Source organism: Diplotaxodon limnothrissa, linkage group LG19 (assembly GCF_057381915.1).
Source record: "Diplotaxodon limnothrissa isolate DT_005_m linkage group LG19, D_limnothrissa_male_GT1.1, whole genome shotgun sequence".
Lineage (NCBI taxonomy): Eukaryota > Metazoa > Chordata > Actinopteri > Cichliformes > Cichlidae > Diplotaxodon > Diplotaxodon limnothrissa.
The window spans coordinates 31,864,410-31,891,083 of NC_140614.1; the positions used below are offsets into that span (position 1 = coordinate 31,864,410).

At 39.9% G+C, this 26,674-nt stretch overlaps 2 protein-coding genes across 2 annotated transcripts in view; both read left to right on the forward strand.

The window, feature by feature from the left end:
- The window catches only part of LOC146612581 (latent-transforming growth factor beta-binding protein 2-like), a 103,618-nt gene extending 88,360 nt beyond the window's left edge, over positions 1-15,258 (forward strand). Inside the window, exons 32-41 of the mRNA XM_085343392.1 lie at positions 3,526-3,654; positions 5,229-5,363; positions 6,406-6,603; positions 6,703-6,798; positions 7,404-7,532; positions 7,683-7,823; positions 7,985-8,158; positions 8,322-8,591; positions 10,745-10,894; positions 12,357-15,258. Coding sequence (XP_085199518.1) covers positions 3,526-3,654; positions 5,229-5,363; positions 6,406-6,603; positions 6,703-6,798; positions 7,404-7,532; positions 7,683-7,823; positions 7,985-8,158; positions 8,322-8,591; positions 10,745-10,894; positions 12,357-12,532 — 1,598 coding nt within the window. The 3' untranslated portion in view covers positions 12,533-15,258. The remainder of the gene's footprint in view (positions 1-3,525; positions 3,655-5,228; positions 5,364-6,405; positions 6,604-6,702; positions 6,799-7,403; positions 7,533-7,682; positions 7,824-7,984; positions 8,159-8,321; positions 8,592-10,744; positions 10,895-12,356) is intronic.
- Positions 15,259-18,173: 2,915 nt separating this feature from the next.
- On the forward strand, positions 18,174-26,055 carry pomt2 (protein-O-mannosyltransferase 2). The gene is made up of 21 exons (XM_085342690.1): positions 18,174-18,875; positions 18,951-19,035; positions 19,121-19,225; positions 19,997-20,105; positions 20,326-20,434; positions 20,553-20,712; positions 20,808-20,914; positions 20,998-21,080; positions 22,793-22,902; positions 23,005-23,071; positions 23,196-23,256; positions 23,355-23,433; positions 23,572-23,723; positions 23,805-23,896; positions 23,986-24,062; positions 24,152-24,223; positions 24,296-24,355; positions 24,436-24,541; positions 24,620-24,760; positions 25,028-25,139; positions 25,729-26,055. The coding sequence occupies exons 1-21, from the start codon at positions 18,583-18,585 to the stop codon at positions 25,832-25,834; spliced, it is 2,286 nt and encodes a 761-aa protein (XP_085198816.1). The 5' UTR covers positions 18,174-18,582; the 3' UTR covers positions 25,835-26,055.
- The last annotated feature ends 619 nt before the right edge of the window (positions 26,056-26,674 follow it).

Genomic DNA, 26,674 nt, shown 5'->3' on the forward strand with positions numbered 1-26,674 from the left:
ACACTACAAACACTGCTGTGTTGTTTTGTCTCTCTGTGCAGGTATGTAATGTGATGAAATCAGATATGTTTGGGATGGATGGGTTTTGCCCTATGAATTTTATATTAAGTGTGTCGTTTTGTCTCTCTGTGCAGTCCAGGGCCTATTATATGCCACAGCCTAAAGGCAGCTGAGTTGCAGAGGCTTGAGTGACCACTGACTATATGCTTGCAGGGTGGTGGGTCTCCAAGGACAACTTCTAACCCTGTTAAAGGCAACATGTGGAGTGCAACTTGGCTGTGTGGCATAGCTGGCTCTGGCCTTGGGACTGTGTGTTTTTATACAATTCATAAGTGGGACACTGGACTGTTTTATCTTTTATCTCTTGATATATTTTTTGTCAATAAATTATCTTTTAGAATTTTATTGACTGACATCTTTTTGCCCACGACTGAGACGGTTGGTCAGACCTAGAGTCTTTCTTTGGGTGTGTTACAGCAGCTTCTGCTCTAAAAGAAACAAATAAATAAAAAGAAAAGAAAATGTGTAACATGCTCATCAGCTTAGCAGTGTCTACATATTTAATTCAGCTTCTCAATCCTGTAGTTGTAGCTGTTGTCTACAGGGTTTTGCTTATTGGTTGTTATTATAGGTGTGCTCTATCTCAGCAATGTGTCATTCTAGGATGATAGGTTTCAAGCTGGTCAAGTGCCTCTATGCACTTCATTAGTTTAGTTATTCTCTGTATTGTCTTCATCTCACATGTCATTACACTGAGTTTCAGCAAACCTTAAGCTTGATGCAGACTACTGCTTAACAATTATCCACCTCACATCATAACCGATTAAGGTGCCTCTTCATATTAATATTATGTCATTGTTAATATTATCCTCTTTGTCTTATATAACAGCAATAGCATATTATAATATTTTATCAGTGTGTACCATTATACTACTCCTGAGCCAATTTGTTAGTTAGGATCATCTTATTCAGCAAACAGATAATTTTGAATTCATCCAATCTGCGGTCACATTTGTTCTCTCTGTTGCATGGCGGACCAGGCAGTTCTATTATAATATATTATTTATATTTTATTTTGTATCCATCAAGGGCTTCAGATGACCTGCAGAATCATCCTTTTCCCAGGGTGGAGACAGTTACCTTTTCACACACTGTCCTTGGCTGAACAGTGACACAGTCTTAATATACTTTATTTATGTTATTAAAATATTTTCATGTGAATTATTTGCTTTATATTCATTTTATACATGCTGGGCATGGTCATCATGCCAACTGTGTTTCATTGTTAATATCACTTTACAGGTTGTTATCCTTGCTATTATTAATTTCAAATACTCTAAAGATAATTTCTACTGTAACTTTCCCTTTGTTCATCTTTATTTCGTACTTTTTATATTTATATCTACTCAGTGGGGTCTGTTTTCAACCCTTTTAAACTACTACAAAACTACTGTGATCTCTAGTTTTCACTTAATAAGGGATTATTATGTTCTTCCTGATATGGGTGCTGCTGCAGATGCGGCTGCAGGAGTGAGTGATGGTTTACTAAAAGGATTGTGGGAACTGCACAGTGTCTCGTCTTCTGGTTTTACTAAACTGGCAGTTGAGTTCTATTCTCCTGACTGTTTATATTTTGTTTTCTTAAATCTCTCAGTTTACAGACACTGTTTTTGTCCGGCGTCTGGACTTTTCTTTTCTCACCACTGCTCGTCAGCAGGAGTGAGTTTTAATTTCACTTGCTTGATTACCCATCTTATTTATGTATTTACTTATTTTTGTTTAAGTAATATATACACGATACAGCTGCTATCACCTTCGCTGGTATTAGAGACGAGAGTGGTTGCTCACACGCCCTTCTACTTTCGGACTATTTCCAAAAGCGGTGTGAACTTTACGAGACGGAACTCGACCGTTCTCTCAACTCACCAGCACGTCAGTGAACAGCAGTAAAAGAAAAACACAGTAGGAGCAGCTCAGTCTCTTATTGGACCGTGAAAATTCAGCTTGCTCCATTAATTAAAACAATACACACACACACATTCACATTCACAGCTTCGACGCGCGCGCGACCAGAACCCTTATGATAAGGGGAGCTCCCAGAGCTACTTACTCCCTAGACCCAGTCTAGACCCAGCTGGGGGAGCTACCCAGAGCTCCAAAGCTACCAGTCGACGAGCTCCCAGAGCTACCAGTCGACGAGCTACTTCCGCTATTTTAAATTCCCTGAATTCAAAATGCGCTTTTACGCAAGATTGTGTCAGTGTGTCTGTATCTACCTGGTCAGTGTCGCCGGGTCTGGTCCACCTCGATCGGGTCCCACCACCGTGGGTCGCTTTCTAAGACGTTGGCCAAGACCCGAATTTAAACGCTCCTGGACTTTTATCACACACCTGGTGTGTGAGCTGTCGACAGACGAACAACGTGGACTGGTCACGGAGATGGGACACGATGGAGGCGCTCCGGCTGTCGAAGGACCAAGAAATGTTGGGGGAAACTCTGTAAAAGACCCAGGAGAAATAAAGACACAATGAGACAAAGTTACTTTCTTTATCAAACGTGTACACGGGTGAGCTGCTAAGAACAACTCACACCATGCACAGTGGCTTGGTAATTTTTATAGGCACAGAGCACAGAGACAGTGAGAACAGGATAACAAATAATAAACAGATAAAATAAAACAACTCCATATATGGTGCTAGTCTCGTCAGCAGAGAGCTAGGGAAGATAAAACAATCTAAAACAATATGTCCCAGAAACAAGATGTGTTTGCTGGGAAAGTCTAAAAAGATAATTCTAAACTAATCTAACCATAGGCAGAGGGCAGACAAAAGGCATCTTTGTACATTTAAAAGAAGGTAAAGAAACATAGAATCATTTTTCCTGTAACAGTTTCTCTTGTGATTTTATCAACCATGTTTTATGATTTAATGCCTTGCAAACAAGAAACTACTGCAGACCCACCAGATTCCTAACTTCCATTTCAGGCCCCCACAAAGTCCCCCTATGCTCTCAGTCCTTTCGTAGTAAGAGCCTGTTTTTCAGTACATTCATTGATTAGATTGGAAAGTGGTTCATGCCAGAGAGCTGCTCTTAATGCCAGATCTGAACTCTCCAGCTGCTTGTAAAGTCTTGGTGAGTACTGAATGTTGGCTGGATGCTGCGGACTCCTCTGTCACTTCCCACTCGGCTGACACAACTAAAGAACATTCACCCGCAGCTTTCCAGACCCACATCACGCTCACTTTACACTGTGTCCATGCAGAGAGAGAGAGCGAGTCCCCATGAATCAATCCATGAGGAGCAAAGTTTGAAAAGCTTCTTAACGAATTGTCTAATCTGTACACTGTCCCTGACATGTTATGATGGCAGTGATTTCTCTTGTTATTGTACGGTCAGAATGGTAGTGGTGTTTATTTTGGAGAAAGCGGCGTAGTGTTTACGGAGGCAGTCCGAGAGTCTGTTGTGCAGAATGACACTGTAAATATTAACGCTGCGCTCACCTCTCTGCCTGCTCTCGCCTTGCAGATATTGATGAATGTGACAACGAAACCATCTGTGGGAGCAACGGCTTCTGTGAGAACACAGACGGCTCATTCCGCTGCCAGTGTGACCGAGGCTACACCAACCCTCCGGGAGATATGACCAGATGTGTCGGTGTGTTACTGCTGTCCAGAAAGTATCCGCTGTAGACAAGCTAAACTAGCCTGTTCATATAAATGTGTTTTTCAAAATTAAATACACTATGTTGAAATATATTCCAATACAATCCATAATTCGTTGGTCAAAGTAGTAACATCCACCATGGAGGTGTACAGAGGCATACTCTGTACACCTCCATGGTGGATGTTAAATCAGACAAACAAAGATGCAGTTTAAGCATAAGGAGTTTTATAAAGATAGTCTATGAACTGTTTAGGAAATACACTCGTTTTTATACGCAGTACCCCATTTTCAGAGGCTCCAAAACCTAAATCTTAAATATGATATATATTTTTTAATACAGATGCTGTCTTGACTTCCTGAGGTTTAGAACCCAAGGCCCAAATGCTGTGTTTCCTCCCCGGAGATGCTCTCCTAGTTCTTTACTGCAGCCACTTTAAGCTGCTGCTTGTTTGTGGGTGTCTCTGCCTACAGTTTTGTCTTCAGCAACTAAAAAGCGTGCTCTGTTGGACTGAGACTGACTTGGCCATGAAGAATATCCTATTTCTTTCCCTTGAAAAACTCTCGCAGTATGGTTTGGAATTCATTCAACGCTGTGAAGAGCTGTCTGATTACTTTTGCAGCGTTCGGCTGAATCTGGGCAGAGAGTGTAGATTTGTACACTTCATTTATCCTGCTGCTTCACAACATTAGTTAGATGCTATAAAGTGTTTGTTTTTTTAAATTATTAGATATGTAAGTAATTTTGACATGATTTACTTTAGTTGTCTTCTGGTGTTGCTGAGCTGGTCAGTGCATTCATTCTTTTTAAAAATGCCCCAGTTTGACGATTCGCCGACTCCTAAAGTTTTTGTTTTTGCCTATTGGTGGCGTCATATTCATATTTAAACACCCTGCATCAGTTTCAGCGATTATGTCTGCTTCATTTTTCATGGAATAAGAATGGAGCAGGCCTCTCCTGGACATGAACCTGCTTGTCAATTGTCCAATTACTTTTGAGCCTCTGAAAATGAGGGACTGTGCATAAAAATGGGTGTAATTCCTAAACAATCGATGCAGCAGTTTTGTTAAACTTCTTCAGTTAAAGTTGGACCTTCAGTCACATCTTAACTGTTTGCTTTAAACACTGCAGCGGTATACTGAGACAAAACTACAAAAATTGTATCTTTGTCCAAAAAATTATGAAACTAACTGTTAATAGTCATTCTGAACCACTTCCACGTATGCACTCTCATAGTCTAAATCTTAAAAGTACATCTTTTGTGTACAAATCTGCAAATGAAAGACTTTCTAACACATACACTGTTAACACTCATGGTAAAAACTACATCCTCCAGCTGAGAATTTATTGGCTGGTTATTAAACAATAAAAATTTACATTTATCATCTATTTGTAAAAAGTCAAATCTTTCTTAAGATAGATAGATGTAAGAATAGATGTAAGATAGTTTTATAAAGAAATGCATGAAGGACTTTTCTTTCATTTGAATATCAAGTACTCTTCTGACAACCGTGTGCATGTTCCCGATCCTTTACTGACCTAAAGCTTCCTCTCCTGCTTTTCTCAGACGTGAATGAGTGCGAGATGAGCTTGGCGCTGTGTGGGGAGGCCCTGTGTGAGAACTTCGATGGCAGCTTCCTGTGCATCTGCCCCAACGACAATGAGGAATTTGATCCCCGCACCAGCCAGTGCCGTTCCATGGGTAATAGAGCAGGACTAGAACTCAATCCCGTCATTGGGAGACGAAGTTTTCCCTGATTTAATGAGCCGTCTCTCATTATCCAAACAAGGGCGACTAGGTGGACATGGCTTACTCCACGTCTCTTAGAGTATCTTTTGACCTGCGTGTTTCCTTTTTTTTTTCTTTACAGGCTGGGGTTATGGTTGGGTGGGTTTCCCGCAAAAATTTGTATCAGCCTAATCCACCAGACAAACGATGAAGTAACTTCTCGATCGGAGCCAAGCAAATGCCCTGGGGCCTTAGTTACCGTAAACCCATTTCCCCACCAAGACAAACAGGGATAAGGTGTAGCTATTAGCAATTAGAGCTAAAGACACATTGCTCTGTGCTCTTGTGCTAAAATAATCGGAAAGTGCAGAGGTTAAAGATATGTAATGCAGTGTAATTTCAGGATGACTAAAGCCTTTTGAGTCATGGAAATATCATCACATTCCCAGTTTGATAGGCACATGTGTACACAAATTGGGGGTATTTACATTATTAAGCTACGTGCCCTCAGCGGGGATGTTTTTTCTTCTGCCTGGGCTCTAAACCCCAGTTATGCCTTTGTGTACCTTTCTGCCACATTCCACTGTTTGCTTTCGACGTGTGTTAACCAATCATGTGAGACTGAATGGTGTGTTGACTCACATGCCAGTGTTTCCATTTGGCTAAGCCAGCAGCTTAACGGTGAAATGCCTGAGCCCATGCCTTTGGACAAATGAGCAGGCTCAGCAGTGGCAGGCGAGGGTAATGCACTACCTGCTGAAGGGATGTGGACGGATGAAAGAGCGGAGGCCCTTTGACGCTGTTACGGTGTGATGATGTGCACCTCAAGGTTAGGATTTATTGTAACTTTAGCTTCCTGGAGAGCTCGTCTGTGTAGTGAGGTATGACTTCAAAAAGCTGTATCAGAGAGCATTTTTCCTTCCTCAAACACCAGACCGTGACTAAATCCACAGATGCTTTCACGACCGTGATCTCTGACATCGCCTCACCTGCTTTATTCTTTGTTCACCTACAGCTGAGAGGGACACCAAACCCATTCCTGCATTCCCCACTTCGGCAGAGGAGAGGAGGGAGTGCTATTATAATCTGAATGACGCAAACTTCTGCGACAACGTCTTGTCTCACAACACCACCAAGCAGGAGTGCTGCTGCACGGCTGGAGCAGGCTGGGGCGACAACTGTGAAATCCACGCCTGTCCCGTCCAAGGAAGTGGTACAACAAGAGCTTTATTATCGGAATAAAGTGAACATATTGTAATATTAGAACAGCGTTTTTCTGTGTTTTGTTAATCTGCTTGTCTTTGTTTTTCAGATGATTACAAACAGCTGTGCCCTTACGGCAGTGGATTACTACCCTTGCCTGTTTCCTCTGTACAAAGTTTTGGAGATGAGCAACGGGCTTACATAGGTACACACTCTTCGCTTGTAAATGCTACCTCGTTTTGTAGATTTTCCCTGTTTTAACCCCTCAGCCGTTAAAGCACGATGGGGTTTTGTTCTCACACTGGGGTTGGGCATGCAGCATGGACTCCCAAGTTTGCAAATGTGATAACTCGAGAAAGACACCAGGTTAAATAATGGAGGCCTTGAGTCAAGTATTCTGAAAATCTCTAAAAAAGATGTCACCTTAGTTAGTTAATATTAGTAACCTTGACCTCAGAGTCAGGGTCACAGGGTCAGGTTTTCTGAAAATCTTGTGCAATAACTTGAGAAGGAAGTCAGGATTTTCAAATGTATACAATAAGTGCATCAGGGGTTAGGACTGGCTGTCAACAGCATTTTTAATGGCACAAAAAGGTGAAATGTTTTATTTTCACCTGCAGCAACTTTTAAAGCCAGATGGACCGGCCTCATGGTAAACGTGCCTCTATACCTGAGTATTTACTGTAATTGCAGCTTTTAAAAAAAGAAGCGAATGACAGTTCTAGCACAGGGTCAGGATTTGAAACTTTTTCAGCTCACACATCGCAACGTGACGCACATGACGCAGCTCTCTCTGTCTTTGCCCCTTAGATGCAAATGAATGTGAGATTTTTGGGCCCGACATCTGTAAGAATGGGCAGTGTTCAAATCTCTTTTCTACGTATACTTGCTACTGTCGCTCCGGCTTCTTCTACGATAACATCCGGCTTGAGTGTGTGGGTAAGAAAGTCTTTTTTTTATTACCTATTATGTATGGTGTATGTATAAATGTATGGTCTCATTCGTGGTCTGCTTTGTATTACCATGCTAATGTGCTAAAATGCAATGATTTTGGTGACGTCTGAGTCTCTTTGCACTAATTTTTTTAAGATTATGATGAGTGTGCATTTGGAAATGTCTGCGAGAACGGGGTGTGTGTGAACACGGCCGGGTCATTCAACTGTTTCTGCAGTCCTCCGTTGGTTCTCGACAGCACACGGCGACGCTGCATTGATCTCAACACCACAGAGGGTGTGACACACACACACAAACCGATTCAATTTTTTTTTTTTGACAATTTATTCTTCTTGGATATTCAAAGAAAAAGTATAACTTGGTTAGCTGACTCTTAAAGTGATATTTTTCTGATTCTCTTATTTTTTCTCTTAAACCCTTCTCATTGTACATCCCAGAAGTTGTGGACTCAGAAGATGACGTGCACGTGGCTATTTGCTGGCAGCAACTCGAGGGCGACAACATGTGTGCCAAACCGCTATCAGATCGCAGAACTACATACACTGAGTGTTGCTGCCTGCACGGTGTTGCCTGGAGTGAACACTGTGCCCTCTGTCCCAGGAAAGACTCTGGTGAGAAGCAGGAATCAGATAAGATAGTGATTTTTTAGTTTCATAATGAATCTATGTACCATGTTCATAGCATAGCGTATTCATACAGTAATGATTTTGTAATTTTCCATTTGATTTCAAAAGTAAATGATCATTTCTATCCCTTGTTTGCTGCTGTGTACAGCTGACTATGCAGTAATGTGCAACGTAAGAGGAAGTTCAGATAGTCTGCGAGAGCGAATAGGATATGAGTACGGTGTTGAGGGGATAGATGACCCTGCAGAACATTTTGGCCCTCCATACTGGGATCATTACGGCGGTGCTGGTGGACCCTATGATATTTCTGAAGGTGAGAACTACTACGGCATTCAACAGCCACCCCTCCACGTCCCCGTCCGTGTGCCCAGTGTGCAGCCGAGAGAGTACCAGCCGCAGCGAGTGGATCCATATGCTGGTGACTATATGCATGCAGTTGTGTTCTGTTTTAGTAGTTTAACATAATATTTCATAAGCTTATCAGGTATAGGCAAATATACCTACCTGGGATTCAAAGTAGCTTTAATATATACAGCAGCTACAGTACTGTGCAAAAGTCTTGAGCCGCACCCTGCTTTCTTTATGTTTTGCTAGGAAATCAGTACATCAGTTTATTAAATTGTGCAAACATACATGGATATATAGCATATTAGGGAGAAACTTAGCAGCTTGTACACTTCTAACAAGCCTGAAAGTCAGTATTTAGTATGAGCACCTCTATTCTTGAACGCAGCCTGAACTCTCTTAGGCAGCTTCCTGTAATTGCTTAAGTAGTCTTCAGGAATAGTTCTCCAGGCTTTTTGAAGGACATTCAAAGCTCTTCTTTGGATGTTGGCTCATACTTGTTAAGCATCATGACAAGATGATCCCACACCGCTTCAATAATGTTGAGCTCTTGGCTCTGGGGAGATCAATGACTGACAGTATTCCATTCTGTGTTTTTCTATCCAGGTATGTTTTTACTGTATTGGCAGTGTGTTTAGGATTATTGTCATGCTTAAGAATGAAGCTGTTTCCAATTCAATTCAATTTTATTTATATAGCGCCAAATCACAACAAAAGTCGCCTCAAGGCGCTTCATAGATACAGAGAAAAACCCAACAATCATATGACCCCCTATGAGCAAGCACTTTGGCGACAGTGGGAAGGAAAAACTCCCTTTTAACAGGAAGAAACCTCCGGCAGAACCAGGCTCAGGGAGGGGCGGGGCCATCTGCTGCGACCGGTTGGGGTGAGAGAAGGAAGACAGGATAAAGACATGCTGTGGAAGAGAGACAGAGGTTAATAACAGATATGATTCAATGCAGAGAGGTCTGTTAACACATAGTGAGTGAAGAAGAAACACCCAGTGCATCATGGGAATCCCCCGGCAGCCTACGTCTATTGCAGCATAACTAAGGGAGGATTCAGGATCACCTGGTCCAGCCCTAACTATATGCTTTAGCAAAAAGGAAAGTTTGAAGCCTGATCTTGAAAGTAGAGATAGTGTCAAACCAGATAGTATTGCATGGTGGATCAAATCTGATCTATTGTTCATAATTCTAACAGTTGTGACAAGATCCCAAGATGATCACAGATGCCTGTAGACACTCACTGCTGTACCTCTCTACTGTCATCTCCTTTGTACATTTTGACAAGTTGAACCCAAAATTTCTCATTTGGATTCTTTACTCCATAAGACCTGTTATCTCTGATTATCAGCCCAATCACTGTGTCATTTTGGATACTTCAGACATTTCTCCTTCTTTCCCTTCCTTAAGAATGGCCTTTTGATAGCCACCCTTTGAATGAGACCTTTCCTGATAAGGCTTCATTGAGAAATTTGTCCAGTTTCTTAAAGACGTAGCTTACAAACACTCTTCATCTGCTGTAGATCATTTTTTTGTTTTAAAGACACACCGCACACCATTCCAATACATGTCAGTTTTTCATCTAATAGCTCTTTGTAAGTCACCTTGTTGGTGCAATTACAATACAATTTTATGCTGTCAAACATCATTATATTTAAAATTTTATGCAGATTCAATAACAGAAATTAGAGCAAATGATGTGTTGTTGAAAGGGTTAATAGTAGCAAAATGGCTGAAGAAATGACCTAAAATTGGTTCTTTGCTAAGTTGTCTCTTAAGTGTAGACACAACACTAGTTCATCCCTCAAGTTTGGTGCTTTTTTAATCTTGAATGATCGATGGATCAGTGTTAAATGGCTTAAACATTGCTGAGAAAATGGTTAAGGACTGGGGTGAAAATGAGTGAAAAAGCAGCCAATGTCCAAAGAAAATCTTTGAAAGACCTTTAAAAGCCTGGAAAACTGTAGCTCAAGTACAAGATAAGTCTGGCTCCTTAGAACTAGGATGTAAAGAAATGACGGGTGGCTCAAAACTTTTGTACAGCAACGTATAAGCCAGAATATTTTATATTAGTTTTGTGAACGAGGATATCAAATGACCCATTAGTGGACTGGATGTCCTAACAGGTCAACTGACATCTAGCATTATGAGAGTTTGAAAATATTTTCTTTAAATAAATGTTGCAACAATATCATGTCTGTCTGTATATTTGTCCAATCAGAACGCTATGAAGGTTTTGAAGGTCTCCGGGCGGAGGAATGTGGAATCCTGAATGGGTGTGAAAACGGTCGCTGCGTTCGAGTGCGAGAGGGCTACACCTGCGACTGCTTAGACGGTTATGAACTTGATCTAGACAAGATGGCCTGTATAGGTGGGTTTTTCCTGCAGCATCTTTAGGGGCCTTCTCAGTAGGCTGCCCACATTTAGATCATGTTTTCCTAATAAAGAATGTTCAGGGGCTTCCTTGGATCAATAGGAGAATCAGTCACTTCATATAACATCATATCTCATTTAAAAATATGGTGCTGAATCTTGAAAACAAACCACAGTGAACTCTGCTTTCATGTTTCAAACTTCTGGAGCCAGTAGGTTAACTCTTCATGCAGTAAATCTTTGCCCTCAAGGAGAAGCTTTAAATTTAACAACCTTGCATTAACTTATGTTTTATGGGAAACTAATGAAAGCCGTGTACTCCACAAAACCATCGTGTGTTACCCTTTGGTTTGACATTCCCTGGTTGTACACTGCCAAGAGCAAGGAGGCCTTGAATCTTAGCCACTTGTGTGTTACATGAGATATTTTTTATAAATGTACTTTGTTTGTTTTGTAAGAAAACAGAGTCTGTCTTTTAGTAATGAAATTCTATGATTGCAAGATTGTGTCCGCTACAGGGTTATCGACTTCAAGGTTAGCCAGTTTTCCCAAGAAAAGTCATTGAAAACCGTGGAAACATGTGGGAGCTATGCAACTCATGCCCTGCCTCCTTTTATAAATCTCACCGCTAGCGTTTCCCCAGCAGAACATGACATAAACACAAAGAGGGTCATTTGAGATTGACTGCTATGAAATGACAATCAGACCTCCCATGCTGGAAAAGAGAAAGAACAACCTGTTGAAGGCCAAAAGGAAACACAATCCAGTGGATTGTTAATTTTACCATCATTCTTAGAAGTCCGGCTCTCAAGATGGCTGGGAAATCGAGTGCAGATCCTGTCCAGCTGACACGCAACATGACGGCATGTTTGATTAAAGATATATGAGATTCTATGCAACACGTTTATCGTGTTGAGGGAAAGTAACTCCAACAGCAAACCTTTGTGAAAGTAATTAAAACACTTGTGTTGGTCACTTGTTGAGCAGCTACGGCTGAGGAGATAGGATGAGCTGTCCACTTATCAGAAGGTTGGTGGTTTGATCCCCACCTCCTCCAGTCCACATATCGAGTGTCCTTGGCAGGAAGCTGAACCCCAAATTACCCCTGATGCATTCACTGATTTGTGTACTGTATGATGTGAGTCGAACAATACTTCAAGAGAAAGGCAAGCACCTAATCCTCACATTTGAGAACTATTAGCTGTTTGATTTATTTTCTTGAAAAACAAGTAATTATCAAAAGTATTTTCATGTGTTTAAATCATAGTTTCTGATGTGATCATTTATCACGATGAAAAGTTAGAACAGAACTCAAATTTGTTGGAGTTTAACATGGAAAGGACGGGAAAGGGAAGAATTATAATTTTGAGGTGACCCCTCAGCAGCAGACGTGTCATAGGCAGCTTTTCCTTCTGGGATTCTCCCTGCTGACTAACTCATGCTGTGTCCTTTCTCCTCAGACATAAACGAGTGTGAGGACATCAGCGACAAAGTGCCTTTGTGTCAGAACGGGGAGTGCACAAACACAGAGGGATCGTACAAATGCACCTGCTTGCCGGGCTTCGTGGCCTCCGCCAAGCCACACAAATGCATCCCGGCGATCCCAGAGTCTAGGCTTAGGGAGGCAGGAAACTGAGTATGTTGGAGTGCCGGCTTCTCTGCCCATTTTCCCCCAGGGCTTGACTCTAAACCTCCAACAGTAATGCTGAAACGTCCAGTCTCGTTTCCCTACATACCACACGCACACATACTGACACATGTACATATAGAAAACACACACTTGCATTCAGCACAGGATGCATTATATCCCCCTCACACACATTCAAGAGGACCAGGAATTGTGCAGTGAATGTATTACATGGGATTTAGCATTCTCCAAATGTCCATTTGCCTTAAAGGGATTTTGTGGACTTTTTTTATTCAGTAAGCCCAGGCAATTTGATATGCAGATATATATATTTCCACTTTATTTTCTCTATCACCTTCTCTTTTTGTGTGTTATTTATTTCATTTACATGACGGGCCTCTGCTAACTAAGAAAGCAAAATATTTCAGATGGCGTACTTGATTCGTCTCGTTTTACTTGTCTCGGTAATTGATGTCAGAGACAGTGTGGGGAAATAATAAATGTATTTTGTAAAAGAAGGAATGTCATCAGAAATCAGCCATACTGTATATCGGGATGCTCATCACTGTCAAACCTCTCATCAATTTCTCAGTCTCAGTTACATTGGACTAAACAGAAATTCAACACGGAACTTTTCCCACAGCTGTCTTCCTTTAAGATGACCTACAAGCTGCCGTTGAAGAAGCTCTGGACTGAGAACTGGGAGGTCAAAGCAGCGAAGCTTCCATAATACCAGCTTCACCCTTTATGTGGGCATGGAGAGACTGTAGATGTATAAGATGATCTGTGTGACACATGGAAAGCATTGTGATGTACTCTCACTGACCAGATCATTAGGTGTACCTTGCTAGTACTGGTTTGGGCCCCCTTTTGCCTTCAGAACTGCCTTAATTATTTGTGGCATAGATTTAACAAGGTCCTGGAAACATTCAGCAGAGATTTTGGTCAGTTTAAGTGCAGTGATCTCATTTTCATGTTGAAGAAACCAGTTTGAGATGATTAGAACTTTGTGACACAGAGTATTTTCCTGCTGGATGCAGCCATCTGAAGATACACAGTGGTCATAAAGGGATGGACATGATCAGCAACAATACTTTGGTGGACTTATTTGGTACTAATGAGCCCAGGTGGGATCTCTGCTTATGCTCCTGAGACCCAGCTTGTTCATTTATGTCCTCTGTAGTGGACAAACAAATCACAAAAAAAGTTCAACTAAAAGATTTTTTTTCTCTCAGTTCTCAGGAGTAGAAATGTGCCAAGAAAATATCCCTCACACCATTACACCACCACCACCAGAACCAATGATCCATGCTTTCATGTTGATTATTCCAAATTCTGACCCAGCCATCTAAATGTCATGGCAGAAACGGAGACTCATCAGACCAGGCAGCGTTTTTCCAATCTTTGTTTGTCCAATTTTGGTGAACCTGACAGGCCTAGCGCCCAGTCTGGTCGTTTGCTGCCGTAGCCAATCTGATTCAAAGTTTAACATGTACATAGACCCTTCTTCTAAAACCTACAGATGGTCATGTGGGAAAAATCTCAGCAGCATCTGATGCGTACTTTGATCTTCATCAACTCGTTATGACCAGGTCTATTTACTAAATTGTAGAGTCGCTGCCATGTAATTGGCCGATTAGCAAGTTCCATTAAGGAGCAGATAAACAGTTGTACCTAATGAAATGGACAGTGAGCGTATAGAACCTGTCTTCTTATGTTTGACTCCATTTTCATGCGATATCAGCAGCAATGTAGGAAAACAGTACCTTTCTTATTAACAGTATTAAGCTTGTTTTACAGTAGACGATCACAGCGTTGATTCTCTTTGTTGGCTTTGAAAGTGTGCGAGGGCAAATTTGTTTCATGCAACCACATCAAACAGGCAAAAGGATTTCTTTTTCCACACATAACATATTTGGTTTCGAATCTCACATCCAGACACTTCCCATGTCTGCATCTCTGAACACATGTAAAGACAAAGGCTTCATTTGTTGGAGAGGTTTGGTATATTTTGTACAGATCTAGTACTATGTATTATTTTTGTTATATATTCTCTCATTGCATTATAGCACAACAAATATTTTGTTCAACATAAAACATAAAATGTAAGAAATATCTGTCATTATAGCTTTTTGTAGATTTATATGTCTGTAAAAATGTTTTTTAAAGCATTTCTTTTTATGTATGAGGAGAGTGGCTGACACTGTACCAGAGGAACTGTGTGAATACCCTGCCCTGTGGAGCAGACAATGAATTATATTTTTTGGAAGTGGCAGCACTGTTCTAATTACAGACATTCTGACTCCTCCATTGCAAAGACGATGCTTTTGGAAGGCGAGCACCCACTTCTGCACATCACAACTTTACAGCTAAATATTAGTCGTTGTGAGCTTTAGTCTCTGGTGGATCCTTATGTCATGAATGTATCATAGACAGTATCAGCTTTCTGGTTTCTGAGTAACCACACGTGCCTTGTAGTCTTGTATTTTCAGGATGAAATTGCAGCAACACAGAAACATTAAAGTCTAATTCAGAGTCTGGAGGATGACTACATTTTGCCATTAACCTGCTTCCCCAGCCTATAAACCTACAGTTGTATAAATATTTTGTGTTGTTTTCTACATCCACTATTCTCTTCTGGTTAAATCATCACCTGAACCATAACTTTAAGAATTAAAAGAACTAAAAGAATATTTAAAATCTTTCAAAACCACAAATAACCTGAGATAAATGTAAAGCTGTGGTCAGTGGAAACATCATGCTCATTCATTTTGTTTACCTCTTGACTGTAATCACTATCAGTCATCAAAATAAAACATAAAAAAAGATCTACACGTTTGATAATTTACTTTGACAAATAGCACCCAACACACATTGCATTCATCATGTGTATACGCGCAGAGTAATTTGGGGAGTTTACTGGGATAAAACAAGAACAGTAAGTTTGTTTTAGTATGCAATATACAAATGATGATCATTAAAGTCATTAGGGCTTATTGCTACACAAAGCTGTGAGGTTCCCAAACAGTGTGGTTAAAGTATCTACACCAATCATGGGCATATTATTTTGTAATCATGATATGTTTGGTGGTAATTGTTGGAACAATTTCAATCAATAAATAAAAACTAATAACTTATTTTATATTTTTAAAATAGAGTTTAATTGTACTATAAGCTTTCAAATCATTCTGAAGTAAAAGTATTGATGCAGAAACACATCTTGTCGTTAAACACGTGTAGGATTTCTTTCTTTTCTTTTTCACAAATGTCAGTGTTTTCCCCTCTGAAATAAATTAAGCCTTATTAGGAACTACTGATGTTACTGAATTATTATTAAAGTAAATTTGTTTGAGAAGCCATATAAATTGAAGCAGAGTTATTTTGATTTTTTTATTACTTCTGCTAAGGAGGTTACGTTTTTGGTAGCATTTGCGTGCACGCCATTCTTTCTGTCTGTAAACACATTAGCTCAAAAAGGCTTGAGAAACTTTGCAGGGGTGTAGAATGATGTGATGTTTAAAATCCATTAAAATCTGGCTTACACCCACCAAGGTCTTCAGGGTCAGCTCAATGATTTATTGGTCAAAAATGGACAAAAAGCCTTATGACTTCGATAAATACTGTGATGACTATGATTCTGTCACGACCGCGGGTGGCAGACGTGTGGAATAGGAGATAGGACCCAAAATGCGGCAGCTCTGGTGCAGATGAGTATTTATTAAACAAAAGAAAATACAAACAGCAATGGTGTGGGTGATGGTGAAACAGGAAAACCTAAACTGGGTAAAACTAACAAAACAAACCAGAAACGAAGATGCAGGGAGGTCCGGGGAAATACACGTGGAGAGACGCAGGGAGACCGAGGGGAAACAACACAGACGAAATAGCAACTACTATGACAGAAGACACAACTTAAAAACACTCAGAGAACACAGGGAGATTACACACAGGTGGGGAACACAGCTGGGAGTGATTAACGTGACGAGACTAGGGAGGCAAACTGAAAACACTCACATAAGACGCAGACCTTCACAATAAAACAGGAAACACATACACGCAATGACATAACACACCAACTTAACACAGACTGGGGGACACAGAACATAGGAACATGAACCATGAAACAGAAGAGTACAAACACCCAAGGTAACCAAAACCACAGAATACTAATAAACTAAACATAAACACGGAGTCGCAGACCATGACAGATTCTTACACGTATGTTGTGTCCTGTCAACATATAGAAAGCAACATAAAACAATAAAAATTATCTTGTCACATTTGACCTCTGACCTCAGCTTCAGGGTCAAAAGATTGATCTGAAGGCCAAAGTTTTATATAAAGAATGATATATACGTATATTACAGTAACAAGTTATAACAATATGAATACATGTTCCTGAATGAGTATTACTATTTTCTGGAAAACAAAAAAAACCCTCTAGATTTTTATTACTAAACATTTAATCGAATTTTATTAAGTAATCAATTGAATCCTACCCATATATAGCTATAGCCACGTAAATAAAAAATAATAAAAAATAATTGTACTCAAAACATAACAAAAGCCTACAATTTGCACCTGTTTCTACTGCACTACAAATTTCTTAAACTACGTTTAAAAATACAAAATAAAGCTAAATAAAGATAATACTTTTCCTTTTGTTTTGACAACTATTTGTTAGGATGATCTATGACAAAATAACATTTTATTTAAATTAATACACTTGTTTTAAATGCAGGGGTTGACAGATATGAACACACACAAACATGCTGACCGTTTTTCTTCAAACTGTGGTAAATTAAAAGCTTAAAATGTCAAAGAAAAATGATTCAACATTGCAGCGCAAGACTGATCAGTGATGGACCAAATCCAGTTCCTAAAAAATGTGTATCCACTAGGCTAACGAGTGTGGGGTCAGCAAGTGCATACTGTGTTAACAAAATCTACCGTGAGATGTTCTCTTATTAATTAAACGTACTTATTATACTATATTTCCCTCTAGTGGGCTTACTTCTGAACTACACCAACGTATTCACGCCTTTCCACATTGGCCAAATTTTAAATGCGTTTATTCGCAGTCTAAAAAGCGGCTCCCTGATCTGGTGAGTATACCATGAGTGTATTAAGGAAAACGGAAAATGTACAAACACAATATTAAACAATATTAACAAACAATATTTTAGAAAAATCTCAAAGAAAAATTCCTAACATGCCAACATGACCCTTTCAGGGATCCGTAGGTATCCCTACGGCATCCCAGAAGGATTTTGGGAGGAACTTACGTTTGAACAAGTGGTTAAAAAGTTAAGTCGTGGTGAAGGGAAAGTGGTGGTTTTTCGTTTTTTGAGAAGTACTGGTCTCATCATGAGGATCTGAGGGTTCAGGAGTGACGGACGGTTAACAGCCAGGAGATGGCAGTAATGCAACAGTTTTGGATGCAAGCTGCCGTTAAACTTGACTGAAGAAGAAGAAGAAGAAGAAGAAGAAGAAGGATTTTGGGAAATTTAGTTTATTCTTTCATCATCCATCGTCCACATAAATACGTGGATGTATTACACAGAAATACATCTCCTAGAAGCCAGCGTGTCTCATTGACTCGAGCTACAACCTCCCGTAAGGTGCCGGGCTCCTCCTAATGTAAAACCACTGATTAATTAAGCAGTAATTGTAGACTGTTAGCTCCTAGCTAATATCGTTCTAAATGTCGCCATTGGACCAGCGGCGTACTTAGCTAGAAAGTTAGAGAAGGGGGTTATTGAAGAAATTTGTCATTAAGTTGGGGGCAGTGTAACTGATATCATGTGTTGTAATTTGTTGAGTAGAGTAGGTGTGACGTTCACTGTCTGTATCGCCTGTTTTGACACACAGCTTTGAGAAGTGCTGCTAGCTGTTCAAACGTTTCTTCCTATTTATATCCGTGCTGAGTCTAGCTCCTCGCCCCCTGACAGCGCAGTTAGGTATCACCACATATCATATGGTTAGGTAGTATCACCCAAATACTGATTTACCTGGTGGGAAAGGGATCTAGTCGTTTGTATTACAGGATTATTTTCCTAATGGCAAAAGCAGAATGCACTCCAAAGTGGAACACCTTAGCACTACGGAACAGGAAAACATGCCCCACACCAGAAAAGAGCTTTCAGACCACATTCACTCCTGTGTCCAAGGACAAGAACAGTCAAACTGCTGGACACTTAGCAGGAGGTGACACACAGTCCTCAAACGGACCATCTGGTCAGTTTTTGGCTCGAGAAAGCATTGAGTCTCCAAGCAAAGTGCTGCTAATGCTGGTGGCAGGGCTGTCTTTTTCTACACGCCTCTACATGATAACTGAGCCCCCTCATGTGTGGTGAGTGACATTTACTCCATGAAGCAATGCTTACTTTGAGTCTTGTTTACAAGATGAGTGATTTGGGTCTTTCAGCTGGGATGAGACTCACTTTGGAAAAATGGGGAGCTACTACATCAACAGGACCTTCTTCTTTGATGTCCACCCTCCTCTTGGGAAGGTGAGATGGCAGAGTATGTCTTTGGTCTGTCTTCATGCAAGGCTCTTCAGTCCCGTACCTGTTGACCTTTGACACTCTGTTGCAGATGCTGATAGGGCTGGCTGGTTACATGAGTGGCTACGATGGCACCTTTCCTTTCATAAAGCCAGGAGATAAATATGAAAACCAAAACTACTGGGGGATGAGAGGGGTATGCTGCTTGTCACACTTGGAAAACTGCTTTTTGGGTCAAAACATGAATTGACCAAATATAAGAATTCCCTGTCTGACACTCTCTGATTTCCCTGATTAAAAAATCCTGGTTTATGATATGATTCTTAACAGTAAATCTGCTAAATTAAATTTTTATTGAATTGAATTGAAATTAGTTTGCATGTTAATACAAAAAAAGACTTTTTGTGCTGATCCCAGGGGCCTTTTCTGAAGTGCATTTTCTGCGTAATCACCAGTTAACCTAACCCCACAAACTGTATCTTTCTGGATTGTGGGAGGAAGCCAAAGTACCTGGAAAACATGCAAACTCCACTCAGAAAGGTCCCAGTAGGATGGTCGATTTGAACCCAACGTTCTTTCTGTGAGGTATTGCTAACCACCATACTAAATGTATGCTCTTTTTCATAAAGTCTGTCAATTTCACAAGTATTGAAATGTACCCTCTGGGGCTGTGCTTATAAAGAAAAATGTAAATATTTAAAAAATTAGTTTGGGGAAAATGTATAATGCCCCTAACTTCATCACAAAATATGTATATTTTATATGCAAACTTAAAATATTAGAAAGCTCAAAATTGGTAGTTTCTTTATGAAGAAATGTCTCAGAGATTGTCAGACTGGAAGCATGTATGCAGTCGACATGGAATTTCCTAATTGATTGCCGATACAGTTTTAATAGACAAATGTAAGAAATACCTAAGAAATGAATTCAAGGTGCTGATTTGTTTGTTCTTCCTCCTTTCCTGCAGTTTTGCGCCACGCTGGGCTCCTTCCTCCCCATCTTTGCCTACCTTATAGTGCTGGAGCTGTCTAACTCCTGCACCGCTGCTATCATCGCTGCTACCTTGCTCATATTTGGTAAATCATCATTTAATTGTCTTATGATGAAAGTTGCTATGGATTTCTTACACATACGAACAGTATGTAAGCAGTGAAGAAATGACTACACTATGACTCTGACTCAGAGTGACTTAAAAATGATTTTCCATCCTGGTCATCGTCTTCCTTTTCAGCTGATACCTCCTTTGATTACTGTGTATGTTGAGGTGAATCAATATGTTCAACACCTTTCTGACAGACACTGGCTGCATCACCATCTCCCAGTACATCCTGTTAGACCCTATACTCATGTTTTTCATCATGGCAGCAGTGCTGAGTATGGTGAAATTCAACCAGCAGAGATATAGGTAGGACACCAATAGAATCTGTTTGTCAAAGGTGAAAGGTTCACTATGGCCTGTTAATAATATTAACTACTTTCCTTCTTCCCTACTGAATCTTTTCTTTTCTTTCTTCTTTTTCCAGGTCCTTCAGTGCCTCCTGGTGGCTTTGGTTGGTACTTACTGGTATAAACCTTGCTGGGGCTTTGGGGGTAAAGTTTGTGGGTCTGTTTGTCATCATCCTGGTGGGACTGAACACAATCTGGGACCTATGGAGACTTCTGGGAGATATGAGTCTCTCGCTGGTAAACAGCAGGATATTACTAAGCTTACTGGTGCCGATATCGTCAGTGGTTATTGGAGGTTTGACCGCCCTTTTCCTCATGTTTCCTGGCACCAGGTGGACATTGCAAAGCACTTTCTTGCTCGGGCTTTTGCACTCATCCTGCTTCCCGTCATCCTCTATGTTACAATATTTGCTGTCCACTTTGTTGTGCTGAACAAAAGGTGAGAATGGGTGTTTAATAAGTACACATATGTTGACATTCACCGTATTATGTGAGTAATCATTATGTTTTTTTTCTTGCCAGTGGACCAGGAGATGGTTTCTTCAGTTCGGCCTTTCAGTCTCGTCTAATTGGGAACAACCTACACAATGCATCTATGCCTGAGTGTGAGTTGCAAACAGAGCTCTAAATAAAACCAAATGTCACTGCAGCTGTGTTTACTTAAACGCTACTCAGAAAGTGGAAAAAGAGGTCAAAGAGAAACGTAGACATTCCTCTAATATGATAGCCAGATGGGCTGAAAGGTTTGCTTACATTTTACTGTCCTGGGAAAGTTTTATAAGGATTTCACTATCAAGGGTTTAATCCCTTAAGCGGTTGGTGCAAGGACCACTTGTTACTTTTCAAAACATTTCAATAGACACTCTGAATAAATGTGATTATTTTACTTGTTTCCATGATGTAACACCTTGACATCAACTGTTGCTGATAAATGGGAAATCTATCGTTAATTCAGCAATTGTTAATAGTTATTTACCGTAAATGTCAAATGATATATTGATTACTAATCATTATTTACTAATTGTTTGATCATTTGTTTGTAGAACGCAGTCCGAGTCTTTATTACAAAGTCGAAGCCGTTGCAATACTACATTGCATCACACAAATTTATGTTTGTGATATTTGCGGTGGCATAAATCACAGAAGACTTGGAGACAGCAATTTGGGTTCTGTTTCGCTCACTGATAAGTTCTGTTTTCATTTTGTGCTTTCCTCTAACTGTATGGTTTGGTTTCGGGAAAGGCTGTGGGAAGACAGATCGGTCTCATTCTCAGGATCAGTGCAAAAGCAAACCTAACAGCTTTGACTAAATGCATTTCTTAAGGACATGACTTTTAGATGCTGTTGATCTCCTACAGTTAGTTTTTAGACCTGGCATTTCTTCTTTTGTCCTCCACTTGTCCAGTTTCCTCAATTATTTTTACGGCACACTTCACATGATGTATGCCAGCTTTTCCACTTTTACTTTGGGAATCACCTTGGTGCAATAATTTTGTGCCTGTCAAACTGTGTTATCTTTGCTAAATAAATGGAAACAAATGGCATGTTATTGTACCAGAGTTCTACTAACAGTGTGCCTAAAGAAACAATTTAAAATTGATTCTTAAGTGGCTTAACAGACAAAAAATATTGCTGTGATCAGAGACGAGGACTGGACTGAAACTGAGTGAAAAAGCAGCCGATGTCCAAAGAAAGACTTTTAGAAGAGCACTTTTAAAATAAGGAACTGCATTGCAACAAAGTCTTGCTCCTTCGAAGCAAAATATAAAGAAATATGTTCTGTAAGATTACAGATTGGGGCGACCGTGGCTCAGGGGGTTGGGAATCGCATCTGTAACCGGAAGGTTGCCGGTTCGATCCCTGGGCTCTCTGTCCTGGCCGTTGTGTCCTTGGGCAAGACACTTTACCCTACTTGCCTACTGGTGTTGGCCAGAGGGGCCGATGGCGCGATATGGCAGCCTCGCTTCTGTCAGTCTGCCCCAGGGCAGCTGTGGCTACAACTGTAGCTGCCTCCACCAGTGTGTGAATGTGAGAGTGAATGAATAGTGGTATTGTAAAGCGCTTTGGGTGCCTTGAAAAGCGCTATATACATCCAATCCATTATTATTATTATAATATAAATATTATTAAATGCAAATTAATTGTTTAACAGTAAAATAATTGGACTTTATTAAGTCTCTTAGCTATTTAATTTTTTTTTGATTGTGTGCATTATGTGGTTATGTGAGACATAACAAAAAAAAGTTTAATTTAATTTATTAATTTACATTTTCTGACGATGGTAGTGATCCTATGATTTGTTGATTTTCTCATGCAGACCTGGCATTTGGCTCTACCGTTACGATAAAAAACCTCCGTATTGCTGGAGGTTATTTGCACTCTCATTGGCACTTATACCCAGAAGGAGTTGGCGCAAGGCAGCAGCAGGTCAGGCTACTTGTTGAAAACTGAAATATTTTATATATTTATATTTGTAGTTTCTTTGTTTTTTTAACTTTAAATGTTTTCTTATAATTTCTTTGCTTACAGGTGACAGCCTACCTCCATAAGGACTACAACAACTTGTGGGTGGTTCACAGACAACAAGATAATAATTGTGAGGAACTGACGTTGATATATTTAACAATGTTGCCAAATACAATGTTAAAATCCAGCTGGGATAAAGAGTTGTTGTTTTATTGTTCATATCTATTGTTTTGGGGTTTTGTTTTTTTAATAAGCTCAATCTGGCAACCCTGATCTTGTTCGCCATGGTGATATCGTTCGACTGGAGCATAAAGAGTAAGTATTATGAGTGACAAGAAAAATGCACATTTTATTTAAAGTGATTCAGTCTCAGTTCTATCCCAAATCTCTTTGTGTGTGTGTTTTTCTTTCAGGACAACTCGTAACCTTCACAGTCACCTCCATGAGGCGCCTCTGACCAAGAAGCACTTCCAGGTTACAGGTTATGGCATTGTAAGGAAGGCTTTAACATAACATCTGCACTAAAAATACAGATTCAGTTGGACTCAACAGATTTATTGCATATTCTGTTTTGGGGTTTTATGGGTGTTCTGTACCCCAACACTAAAATTATTTTTGGTCTGTTCTTAGAATGGCACAGGGGACGCCAATGACCTGTGGCAGGTGGAGGTGTGCGGAGGTCGGAAGGGTGACCCAGTAAAGGTGCTGCGCAGCAAAGTTCGCTTTCTACATCGAGCTACCGGCTGTGTGCTTTACTCCTCTGGCAAAACTCTTCCAAAGTGGTAAAACGAGCATACTTTTAAATTTGAGATGACTTTGTACACAACCGATCAAAACGCACTACAAGTGTTGTTTCTGTTTAGGGGCTGGGAACAAATAGAGGTGACCTGTAGTCCCTACTTGAAGGAGACCCCAAGCTCTCAGTGGAACATTGAGGACCATATTAATCCAAAATGTATGATTAATTCATTCATTCCTATTTTGTGTTTGCACTTCTTGATGTCAGACAGCAGCTAACATGTTGTGTATTGTGTGTTCTGGCAGTACCCAACATTAGTCTGTCTGTGCTGAAGCCCAATTTTCTGGAAATCTTACTGGAGTCCCATATTGTTATGTTTAGAGTAAGTAATAATAAGAGAATAAATAAGCTCATCTGCTTTAAAAGAAAGTGCATCTTCATTTCTTTTCATTTTATTTTATTGTCTTTTAGGGAAATAGTGGCTTAAAACCCAAAGACAATGAGATGAATTCCAAACCTTGGCACTGGCCAATCAACTACCAGGTGCTTTAAATATAAATAAATAAAATTATTTTTTTAATATCTTTTAACTTCATGTAATTTCTTTCCGTGAAGGGCTTGAGGTTTTCAGGAGTAAATGCGACAGAGTACCGCGTTTACCTGCTGGGGAACCCTGTACGTTTGTTTTTAAGTTTTATGCTTACAATCTCATTTAACCAGCAGATCAGTGTCCTCATGGTGAAAATGGTTTTCAGGTGGTGTGGTGGATAAATCTGGCCAGTTTGGGGTTGTATCTCACCATGGTGGCGGTGGCTTCCATAGCCACCCAAAGAGGTTTTTCATTGGGCCAACAAAGAATAGGTATGGTAAATAATGGTGCCTTAACAGTATGTGTTTGCATCGTGACTTTAAGTAAAGCGTTATTGTCCTGTGATTCAGAGCATTCTCTTGTGCTTGTGAGAGGAGGTGGACTGCTGATGCTCGGTTGGCTCCTGCATTATGCACCTTTTTTTACCATGGGTCGTATCCTCTACTTTCACCACTACTTCCCTGCAATGCTCTTCAGCAGCATGTTAACAGGTACCAAACTGTGCTGGATTTCTGTATTCCAACTATAACGTGTAGAGGGGAGTGCAGGGGTACAGAAGTGAAGTAGAAGCCACACATAAGAACCTTTTTTCAGCAGGTTTGGTGGGTGAAAGTGTCGCCAATACTTCACTTACAGCTTACTTCACTTAATGGCTTGCATTAGAGTCGACAGTGTTTAGGACACAGTTATCTCAGTTTTGCATACTTGACAGACAGTTTTTGCAATTTTGGTTAAATAATTGTATTTTTTTCCTCCAGGACTGACGTTAGACATCCTTTTCAGAAGTGCTGACCTTCTACTCCACCCACCTTATTCCTATTGGTTCCAGCGAGCTGGGCAGCTGCTGCTTCTGTTTAGTATTCTTTATAGGTGAGCTGAGTACTATGAAGAATCAGCTTGTTCTTAACACTGTCAGAAACAGCCTATCATTACTGTGAGGTATCTGCTACATAATGTAGTTCCTTATGATAGTCCAACTATTGTTTTATACTTTGATTGATGCTCTTGATGGTCCTAATGGTTTAATTAGCCATGAAGTTCTTGTAGCAGACTCTGTTTGCTGTGGATGAAAAGATTATGAATTATTAAAGGATTGTTATTGTTTTGTTGAGAGTTAATGACAAGATTAATACCTACAGCCCATCATGATTGATAAATCATTTAAGTTAAAGGAAGCAGGTGCTCTTAATATGCTATATATTGTCATGTATATCATGTAGATTTAATACAGTTTTCAAGTTTGGATGGACTATCATACAGATATTCTAATAGGATTACAACCTTCTCATCTGGCTCTCAGAAAGAAGCTTCTCTGCTAATTCTTACTAAATATTAAAAGAATAATTACACTGAACTTCTTGCTGCTGTGACTTTAGATCTCATAGCCCATTTTAGCACAAGAATGGAAGTATTTCATCTACTTAGTGTAACTGACTTTGATCCATTCACTGTCTGTCAGTTTCTACCTGTTTCATCCGCTGTCCTATGGCATGACGGGTCCACTAGCACACGAGCCGGGCAGCGCCATGGCTGATCTGAAGTGGATGGACTCCTGGGAGTTCTAGTCTGCTTTGCAGGAAGATGACACTAATGATGTGACTTGCACCTGTTCTGAGTATAAGGGACTTAAAACTGACAGAGTAGTGTTTGCACAAAGAAGTGATTCTTAAAAGGTACTGACTGAAATTCTACGTGTCTTAGTATTTGTGTCACAGCATTTGCACCTGACGTTGTCTATCATGCATGAAGAATGCTTGTTAAGGCAGACCTAACTCAATGCAATGTGAAAGCCCGATTGTGGTGTAAGTGGGAATCTTAACTTTGTCTCTGAGAGGCCTTAACTAACATCACAACTTCTGTTCCTAGATTTAACGTGTACTGTAATTAAAAACAATAAGCTAAAGTGCCTGAAAGGAAAAAGTTTTTAAAAAGTAAGTTTTAAAGGTTTAAATGCTACATCTCCCTGATTTTCGTTTTTAAATTTTGTACAGTTAGAAACTATTAGACTGTATTTTGATTAGGGATTTTCTGATTTTACTCATTACTTAGTATTTTGGTACTGTATTTAGCCATTAGTGCTGTGTGTTACACACTATTTTTATACTATGTAAGACTATTACCGACTCTGTTTACATTTTAATGTGATCAATAAACAGTGATACTGCATTCTGTATCTATACATGTAAAGTTTTCTACATTTTTGAAGTTGAAGGAAACCTTTAAATTGTTTTTATGTTCTGTACAATAACATGAAGCATGTCTTTACTAGACATGGTATTTTCAGTGTTGATAATTAAAATATGATTGACTACTTGAGATATCCCCAAAAGCTCAGAAATGTTTAGAAATCTGATAAAAGTCATAGAGTTCAAAAGATCATTCCAGTAATATCCATGTAAAAACAT

Excerpts from the sequence above, each read along its gene's own strand:
- pomt2 (XM_085342690.1), top strand. The coding sequence starts at position 18,583 with ATGGCAAAAGCAGAATGCACTCCAAAGTGGAACACCTTAGCACTACGG. Across the intron at positions 24,063-24,151 it reads CCCATATTGTTATGTTTAGA|GGAAATAGTGGCTTAAAACC; the intron begins GTAAGTAATAAT and ends ATTGTCTTTTAG. Across the intron at positions 24,761-25,027 it reads CTTCAGCAGCATGTTAACAG|GACTGACGTTAGACATCCTT; the intron begins GTACCAAACTGT and ends TTTTTCCTCCAG.